Source organism: Mastomys coucha, unplaced genomic scaffold (genome assembly GCF_008632895.1).
Source record: "Mastomys coucha isolate ucsf_1 unplaced genomic scaffold, UCSF_Mcou_1 pScaffold18, whole genome shotgun sequence".
NCBI classification, from domain to species: Eukaryota; Metazoa; Chordata; class Mammalia; order Rodentia; family Muridae; genus Mastomys; species Mastomys coucha.
This window is the reverse complement of record NW_022196900.1, coordinates 82,040,027-82,049,574: the sequence shown is the minus strand read 5'-3', so window position 1 is coordinate 82,049,574 and position 9,548 is coordinate 82,040,027. Positions and strand designations below refer to the sequence as shown.

At 51.7% G+C, this 9,548-nt stretch overlaps 1 protein-coding gene and 1 long non-coding RNA gene across 7 annotated transcripts in view; one reads left to right on the top strand and one right to left on the bottom strand.

The window, feature by feature from the left end:
* Nucleotides 1-6: 6 nt before the first annotated feature.
* The window catches only part of Grik3 (glutamate ionotropic receptor kainate type subunit 3), a 212,651-nt gene continuing 203,109 nt past the window's right edge, over nt 7-9,548 (bottom strand). For 5 of the 6 annotated variants that reach the window (XM_031378625.1, XM_031378626.1, XM_031378622.1 and 2 more), the window contains exons 14-16: nt 4,245-4,467; nt 3,556-3,806; nt 7-833 (exon numbers count right to left, since the gene is read on the bottom strand). In XM_031378625.1, coding sequence (XP_031234485.1) covers nt 639-833; nt 3,556-3,806; nt 4,245-4,467 — 669 coding nt within the window. In that variant the 3' untranslated portion in view covers nt 7-638. Of the gene's footprint in view, nt 834-3,515; nt 3,807-4,244; nt 4,468-9,548 lie in introns of all 6 variants that reach the window. The other variant, XM_031378627.1, reaches the window with a different exon arrangement.
* LOC116096622 lies at nt 7,101-8,603 on the top strand. The gene is made up of 2 exons (XR_004121059.1): nt 7,101-7,200; nt 8,048-8,603. It is a non-coding gene; the product is annotated as an uncharacterized LOC116096622 (long non-coding RNA).

The following is a 9,548-nucleotide window of genomic DNA, read 5'->3' as shown; positions in this document are numbered from 1 at the left end:
GACATTGACCCGAAGCATCTGAGATCACAGTCTCCATCTGTGTTCCCTTCTCCCATACCAAATACCTCCTTTCCACGCCGCTTTTCATGTTGCCAAGGGGGCCACTGCTGTTGGTGAAGCCACATTGAGAAGAGCAGACCCAGGTGAATAACCCTTAAGGGCTGAAGCTTTGCTCCTGTCCAGGTATGGATGGCTGCCTTTGGGCTCCCATCATCAGAACACGTTTAACGTGCTCTGAGCCGGAGTCTCTGCTCTAATGGCTGCGTGCTAGAAGGCTTGGGCTTGAGGGGAAGGAGGGGAGTGTATGAGCCATCTCCGATGTTCCGAGGACTCTGCAGAACCCTGGCAAACATACTTGGCTATGGAGGAGAAGAGAGATGGTCGGTGATGGAGCCTGAGAGGCATGTGCTTCCGCTGGCCTTCACAGCTTCAGAAAGCCATAGAAAAGACAAGAGGAGATGAAGCCCAGCAGCCGGCCGAGGGCCCGTGGGTTTCCCGGTAGGTAAGAGCTGATGGTTCACAGCATGATGTGGCCAGCAGCTCCATCCCCAAGGCCAGCATGAGATGAGGATGTCCTTTCGGGTCTCCTTTGCCTTCCTCTGCGTGGACCGGGCCTGAAGTCCCCGCTGGACCCATGTCTAGGGGAAGACAGGGGCTAGCGAGGTGCTGCAGCTCATGCTGTCCTTGCCTGGAAGCCTTCGGTCATTAAAGGTGTGCATGTTGATAACCGCATCCGTCTTGACCATCATAGGAGGCTGTGGTTTGTGCTTGAGACGCCGTTGGCAGGTGAGGGAGAAGCGGATCTCGTCGGCTACTGTGCTGCAGAAGGAGCGCTGGGGAGGGACAAGAGGCAACGTGAGATGGATCCTCTCCTCCTCCTGGACACTATGACAGGACTACCTGCGGCTTTTTACACCTACATTCTGCCAATGTCTTGAGCCCCAGAAAGACGACTGGAATGTCCTCTGTAGACTAAGGGGGAGGGGCAGATGGCATCATCTTTTTGTTTCACAGAGAAGCCCACAGCAGCCTAAATGGCATGTACCCAAGAGTCTGAGGGGCTCTTATGAGTCTGCTGGGAGGTTTCGCTAGACTCTACAGTTTTGCCCACATGAATCCAACCTCTCCTACACTAGGCCTGACTTGGAATTAGGGCTGCAGAAGCCCTTGAGACACATGTGGGATGGGGAACCTATTCTGGTGGGTCTTCCAACTACTGCCTCCTGCTCAGAGGTCCAGCCGGTGTCTAAAGCAGGGGCCTGATGAATAGGTCTATTCAGGGGCCTTCTGAACATGGTCCCTGAAGCTAGCAGGGGGAACAGCAGGAGTGTGGCATCCCCACAGGGGTTTTGTGGCAGTAGCTCCTAAGACCAACTGCTGGAGTTGGCCTTGGACTGAGACGGTGCACAGTAGGGCAGACTGATGGCCCAACTCAGAGAGCAAGGCTGTGAAGCATCATCATTGGGATATGTAGGTTATGGTCCAGGGGAACGGAGACCTCTTGTTAGTGGTGACAAGCTCCCTCCTCTTTCCTGCTCTATGTAGAACACTGGTCTCTTCAGCTTGCCTTTTTGCATCTTGTAAGTGTTTCCTACATACAAGGCTGCATTCGGGGTGTTAGGCACAGAGTGGTGGTGAAGCAGGTGAGGACCCCGGGATCAGGGAGCTGTGGTCTAGCAACAGGATGGGAACGGACAACAAGCACGTGGCTAAGTAAATCCTCCAGCAGTCATGGCTATTGCAAAGAGGCTAAAGCCACGGGGCTGGAGAGACAGCTCAGCGGTTAAGAGCACTGGTTGCTCTTTGAAAGGATCTGGGTTCAAATCCTAGCATCCACGTGTCAGCTCACAACTGTCTGTAATTCCAGTTCTAGGGGACCCGACACCCTCACACAGACATAAATGCAGGCAAAACACCAATGAACATGAAATAAATAAATAAATAAATAAATAAATAAATAGGTTAAAGCCATGATGTGGGAGAGAGGAGTGTGGAGAGAGGGGACTAGGAAAGGCTCCAATTTAAGGAGGTGATACGAGTTAAAATCTACATGCCAGATGCAGCCAAGACTATAGTGTAGTTCAGGCTCAGGTAGGTGAACCAACATGTGCAAAGGTCCTGAGGCAGAAACATGATGGGTGTGTTATGGACTCAAAAGGAGTCATGTGAGGGAGGGGCATGGGAAAGAGCCTGTAATTTAGAATTCAGCTCAGTCTTAACAGGGATTCCTAAAAACCCTGGCAGCTATTCTTTTTCAATGTATCATAATTTTAAACTGTTAAACATCTAGGCATTTATCCAGTCTTTTCTGTTGCGGTTCATACATAGACAAACATCCTTGTGAATAAAACAATCCATATCCTTGGCCACTTCAGACCAACTGGTCAACTGCACAGCTGGTTCCAAAGACTCAGTTTCCCCCAGAGTGGCCTTCTGGGATTGCATCTTTTCAGGCTTCTCTTAGGCAGTGGCTAACTCACACATCCAGAGCTGTCTCTCCCTTCTCTTGGTTGACTTAGCCTTGCTGGTTGTTAAACAACTCCAGTTCGTTTTGATGGATCTATCAGGCACTGATTGTAATGAGCCCTCTGCATGTGACTCAGCGGCAGGCTCTTACCAGCCACACTGGGCCTGGACGCTTTTGAACTTCTGCCGGGAGAGGCGATTCCCTAGCCCAAAGGCTCTTGGCTCAGGTGCATGCTTAAATCACCCCGTGGGCCTTCTGCAAACTCTAGAGTTAGGCTCCACCACGGGCCAATTAAAACAGAGTCACTGGGAGTGAGGCCAGGGTATTAGCACTTAAAACTCTCTCTCCATGCTTCTAATTTGCCACGGGACCCGGGGCTCCTGCCCTGACCGGCCACGCTTGAATTAATCAGGTGGGGGGAAGACTAGCTTTACTGTTTGCACACTTGGGCCATCCCTCAGAACTTTGCTTTTTTAAACTTTTCATTATGGAAATTTCCCAATATATGCAAAAGCAGACTGTACAATATAATGAACTCCTGTGCCTCTGTCACCCAGCTTCAACAATTACCCTGGGGGTTTAAGGAGGGAGCTGGCATGGTTTGAATTAAGTTTGAAACAGGGTACTGGCTGCTACGGAGCTCATAGATGGTGGTGGAGAACCATGGAGGGAGGTGGGGCAGGAGGCACCAGAGGCTGGGAAGTCAGCCTGGGCAGTGGGGCAGGCCAATGTGGAGAGAAAGGATAGAGGCTTAGGAGGCCACATGGATAGGAGGCATGGAAGCAGGTGCCTTCTACCTCCAGGTTAGATAGAAAAAAGGTGTGTCATCAATGTGGAGGCTGGGGCATAGCTTGGGCTGCGTTGACTGCACACTGGCCTGGGGCAGAGTGGAGCAGGGGGTGATGGGAAAACATGTACTGTTTGGACAGAGGAGAGCCGGCTGGATCCTCCTGGTGGACTGGATGCAGGATGGTGGACAGGATGGTGGGATGAGACAGTGGGAGTGCATGCCCTTAGGAGGACGAAACCAGCTTAGTCTTGTCCTTGCCTTCCTTCCCTGTCCAACGCAGCCTCCTCCAGGGCCTCACCTGCTCCCGCTCCGCTGTCTTGCGGAGTTTGTATATAAACTCGCCCACCGCCACCAACACGGACAGGACCAAGCCGGCAGCCAGGACGATGAAGATGCCGCCGATCTTCTGGATGCCCAGAGCACTGGCCTCCTTGTTCTCCTCTTCGGGGCACCCGCTGCCCCGCCACCACTTCTCCTTCATGATGTGCAGCTTGTCCTCCTCCTGCAGCTGCAGAATGGCGATGGTGATTTTGTCCCGGTAAGGGGAGCCTGCGGAGGGGGAGGGGGCTGTCAGTGAGGACTGTTTACTTGAGCTGTCTCTGCCAGCTTTAAACAGGGGCTCTTCTCAATAAGGCCCTTGTCCAAGTCCAGGTAAGGTATCTTGGTATGGAGGCCTTACTCACTGGATATAGTAGGTCTTGTGGTCCCGGAAGGCCCTGAGTATATGGTGTGCATCAACAGAGAAAGGGGAAGAGGAGGCAAGAGGAGGTAGTCTCCATCCTCACAGGCTAGGGCTGACTGTCCCCTCAGGCCAGGGCTGACCAAGCCAGGGCTGTGTCTCCATCCCTCTGCTCCTGGCTGAGGAAACCTCACCTCCCCAAATTCAGTGAAATGATTCTGGGGATTATGTACTTGTAAGAGGAGGGTAGATCAGCTCAAGATCCCGTGACTGCACCGCACCCCTCTCCCCGTTGCCCCCTCACTCACCCATGGGTGTGCCAATGCCGTAGCCTTTAGAGTCGATGAGGCCACCGATCTGGGTGAGGTTGCAGTTCCTTTGTGTGATGTACTCTATGGTAGTGGACTCCATGAGCAGAGCATAGTCCGCTGTGAGTGTCCGCTGGATGCCTTCCTCGTTGTTCTTCACCAGAGCCGAGGGCTTGCTGCTCATGAAGGCCCACATCTTCTCAAAGGTGGAGATCTTGGATTTCTGGGTGGCAAGGGATGGGAACATTTCAACTAAAGTAGTGGAGCCCCTTCCCCCCCCCCACATGCTCTACTCCCTTTGGTCACTCAGTGTGGCTCCTGCTATCCAATTCTGAGTGTGATCTGTAGGGCAGGGGAGCAGGCCATTTGCACAGATATAAGGACGGAGGCCCTAGAGGTGAAGTGCTGCTGTGCACAGTTCAAAGGTTGCTAAAGCTGGGGTTCAGACTCTAGCCCGCTTACGGGTAACCCTGGAGTTTCGCCATAGCACAAACAGTCTTTGGAACTAATTAATTAAACTTTGAGACAGGTTTGAGGCCAGCCCAGGCTGGCCTCAAACTCCTTAGGTAGCTGAGGATGACTTTAAACTTCTGACCCCCCCTGCCTCTGCCTTCCAAGGGCTGGGATTAGAGGTGTGTGCCACCACACCTGACTTATGTGACGCTGGGGACTGAACAGAGCTTCACGTATACAAGAGGCAGATGCTCTGCCAATCTAGCTGCAGTCTCCGGTCTCAGACTGGCTTCTTCAAAATCAGTTTTCTCCAACACCCATTAGGGACTTAGCAAGTCTTGTTCTAAGGGCCTTAATCTGTATGAACCCACTCGCTGAAATCACAGGAAGTACATGTTATTAGCCCCGTTTTGCAGATGGGGAAGCTGAGACACTGTTAAGTGATTCACTAGAGGCTCTCCAGAGATGAAACGGTAGATGGAGGCTTCAAATCCAGACAATCCATGTGCCTACCCATACAGCTGCACTGTACCCCAGTATCCACTAGGGGGCACAAATGAAGGTAAAGCTCAGTGGACTTTGACTCCCCACTTCACTTCAGGCAAAGTTGGCCCCCACTTTTGTGCACTCTGTGTCAGGAGAGGAGTTAAGCTTGGTTCTGGTCTGTTCTCAGTCCCGTGAGAGGCACAGTGGGAACTGCAAGCAGAGAAAAAAAGGCGAGGCTCCTGGGAGTATGGACGGCAGGTCTCTGTGCCAGCTTCAGGCCTGAGACCACAGGCAGGGTGGCAGCCTGGTGGGTGGGCCGCTAGGTCTGCCCCGGGAAGATTCAGGGAGGTCCTTGGGACCAGGAAAGGGTCTGGCATGAGTGTCCCCTGCTGTCTGGTTGTGGTAGGTGTGCATGAGCCACTCTGGGAACTTGATGTATGCCAGCTGCTTGGTCCCAACAGAGACCAGCCCTGCCTTAATCCCAGGGGAAGAGAAGGCTCTGAGGGCCCTATTGTATCGCTGTTTCCAAGTCTGGCTATGGCTTTCTGTGATGTCAGCCTGTTTGATTGGCACCCAGCCCAGCTCTGGTGCACGTGACAAGATGGGTGCCCTCCCACAGGCTGGCACAGGCCTGGGGGAAGGGCAGGGAATCAGGCCATGCTGCCAGAGGCTGGCAGGGAACCCGAGAGGAATATGTACTTTCTTCTTTTTGGGTGCTTCTGGGCTCTGGCAAGGGATGGGCCCTCTGAAACTGGTGGCTGAAGTCCACAGCACACCCCAGGGAAGGAGGCACAGGAATGAATGTCAGAGTGGCATGGAATCGCTGAGTACTCCAGGGCATGGAACCTTTCACAGTACTGTCGCTCCCTGCCTGCAAACTCACGTGCCTCAACACCAGTGCACAAAGGGTTCTGAGGTGCTGAATCTCCAGGCTTCACCCAACCGCTCTTGTGGGCAGCCGATCCCGCTCTCAGCGGCCCCACTCCCACAGCCACCTGCCTTCTGCCCAACTTTGCAGCCGCCACCTTCCAGCCTTCTTTCCACCTCAGCTCCTCCCCAAGTGTTCCCCCTCCTCCTCCCTCAGAGATGGTTCTCATCTCTGGCTTTTAGGATGTGCCAGATGTTTCTCATTTTCTAGATAATTTCTGATATGCAGATTCTCCTCTGCCAGCTCCTTTGGCCCCTCTTCCTGCTTGGCACGCTCCTTCCTTGGCACTGCCCAGTTTCTAGTGACTCCTATCTCCCAGCAGTCACCCCTTGTTCAGGCTTCTCCTCCTCCTCCTGAGGGTGGGTTGGACCTTTTGGCTTGCTTTTGGATCGCTCTCTGGTAGGGGTGAAATGGCACCTCTGAGTGACAAGACTTTGTCCTCCTCTCCCTTGTGTGTTCCTCAGCTCTTCTCCCAGGGGCTGGTGACAGTACATCACTCCCAATTGCTTAAGAAGAGATCCACACGCAAGCGACAGAGGACAGTGTCTCGTCAGCTCTCAGTACACAGTATTTCTTTTTGCTCAGTCCAGCGACCTGAGGGGAACTGAGCATGCGCTCGTGCCATGGGCTTAGAGGCAGTGCCTTAAATGACAGCAGCCTCGGCCGATGGCTGGATCGCAGCCCCGTGAGGAGCCTCAGGCCAGAGGGCTCTCGGAAACTCCACTGATTCCTGACCACCAAGCTGCCAAGTGACAGATGTTGTCTTAAGATGTGAAGTTTGGGATAATTTGTTAAGCAGTAGATAACTAATACCCCCTCTCACGCGTGATCCCCAGAGCTGTACTGTTCCTGATAGAGCTGTGTGTACAGATAGCCACAAACTCCAGCTGTAATCAAATCATCCAGGTCCAAGCATCTCCACTTGGCCAGACACGCCGCTCCTCAGACCCCAGTGCATTCTGGTTGTTCCGACCTAACTGCTTTTCTCCCTTCAAAGACTCCGGCTCCTCAGCTGCCTCCTGTTCCTGCCTCCTGCTCCTTAGCTGCCTCCTGTTCCTGCCTCCTGCTCCCCAGATGTCTTCTACAGAGGTGGGAACTAGGGTTGGATGAGGCTTCAAGACTCTCTTTTACCTCCTAAGGCTACCTGTTAATTCATCCACTGTTAATCCATGCACGGACACATGCACCCACTGTGCTTGCTCATAGTCCATCAGTCCAGGCACCTGTCAGTCTATCGGTCTATCCACCCCACTAACCCACTCATGCATGTATCCATCCCTTTCCTCCTCTCATGGACCATCTGCTCATTTCCCTTCCGCATACTGTTTACATACTAGATACTCAGCCAAGTCTCCGATTCCTCATCTAACCTGTAACCTCTATCTGCCTGTTCCTTTTACACATGTCCATCTTCTTCCCCGTCTAACCATTAGCTGACCATGCACTCTTTCCCCCTCACACCCAGCATATCCATTTACTGCCCCATGAAACTACATAAAGCCACTTAAGTCTTGGCAAAAATATCCAGTGACCCTTCCTGTGAACCTGTCCTATTCCTGTGCCTGAGAGTGTGGCTAGAACACTGGTCTGTCTCAACCCTACCCTCCACCCTTCCTTTCCTCCTATCCACAGCCCCCGAGGATGACAACAGACATGCTCGCTAAGTTCATAGTCCGAGGCAGGCAGTTCAGTTGAGCCTGAAGGATGTACTGAGACAAATAGGCTTTGAGGAAGATACTAGTGGATAAAGGAACAAGGAAGGACACGGGAGAGCGTGGGTCAGTTGAGATAGGAGATGACACCAGGAAGAAGCCTGCTGTGACATGCATTTCAAGAATTCCACCTTCCAGTTCCAGGGCTCCAAACTCACAGCTTTTTTTTTTTTTTTTTTTTTTTTTTTTTTTTTTTTTTTTTTGTCTTGGTTTTTTTGTCCCAGGAGTTCTGCAACCTGCTTCTCTTGGATGTCCTTACTGATCTTGACCTAGACCTTGGGCTCCATTGTCACATACACCTGCCCACAGTCTCCTCGAACAGCTCAGTGATTCTGGAACACAACCCTGAATCCCCTGACGTAGAAAGAAGCAAAGCTCCCCGTCATCTCTGTGGGCTCCCTCACCACTGCCGTCACCTCCTTAAGGAGTGGAGTCCCACATACTGATGGCTCTGGAGTCATCTGTCTGTCCTGGCTCTGGTGGGAGCCTTAATAAGGATTACTGCAGAGCCAGTCACCTAAATCAATTAATGGAGCCATTTGGAGCAGCCAACATGGGGCGATCTGCCAGGATGAAGAGGTTTTTTTTTTTATCAGAAAAAATTGGCAAGAAAGGAAGTTCCAGGCTCACGACTCTCCCATTTCAGCTTCCTCAAAGGAGTGAATTGATTTTCCCCAACCGAAGACACTTAATCTTGAGAATTTAACATTTCTGTACAAGAGAATGTATATGGGGCTATATATGCATATATAAACACGTATCTATCAGCTTTGAACGTAACTAAATCTCAGGGAATGTGTGTAGAGAGGGAGCCGCGGTGTGATGCCACGCGAGACTTTGGGTATTTTCCATCTGAAGAAGAGACCTTTCCCTAGATTAATTAGCTTGCCTATCCTGGGATGGGGAGTCTTTGGCCCCACCAGAGCCATGTCCTGGAGCAGCAGTTAATCACGTCTCCTGGTTTATATCTATGGGCACCAGGAGGCCTCTCTGAGTGCCCTTCCTTTGCTATTACAGTCCCAAGAGAGGCTGTAACTTTTCCTTCAGAGGGGACCTAGAGATGAGGACCGCAGATGGGCATGGCAGATCACAGAGGGTTCATCTCTACTGTATGGACCCCAGTGTCACACTAGCTTGTCTTCAAATGCCAGCTCTTTGTGTCAACCACATCTCCGAACCTCACCTTCCATGTCTGTAAAATGGGGCCTTTAAGGATGCTACTGCACCTGGCTATCATCAAACTCAGCAAAGGAAGGGGGCCGTAATGAACACAAAGGTCTGACCCTAAGGCTCTCCATGTGGCTGGCATTGTTATTCCTCAAGGCTAACTCCATTCTCCTTAAAGCCTAGTTTTCCCACCTAGAAAGAAGAAGTAATCTTTATAGTGCAGAACAGTTACAGAAAATAAATGACACAAAATGTAGGAGGAAGGGGCTGGGGGAGGTGGCTCAGTTGGTAAAGTGCTTGCCTTGAAAGCACAAGGCCCACAGTTTGATGCCCAGAGCCCACATTAAAAATAAAATTTGGGTATGGTGGCACATGGCTTATAATCCAACACTAGGGAATCAAATAGGTGGATCCCTGGACCTCACTGGTCCCAGCCTAGCCTATTTGGCAAGTTTCAGGCCAGCATGAAACCCTATCTCCAAATGAGGAAGATAGAGCCTTAGGAAGAGCGCCTGCAGGGTGCCTACACACACATGCATATAACATTCATGCACTTGC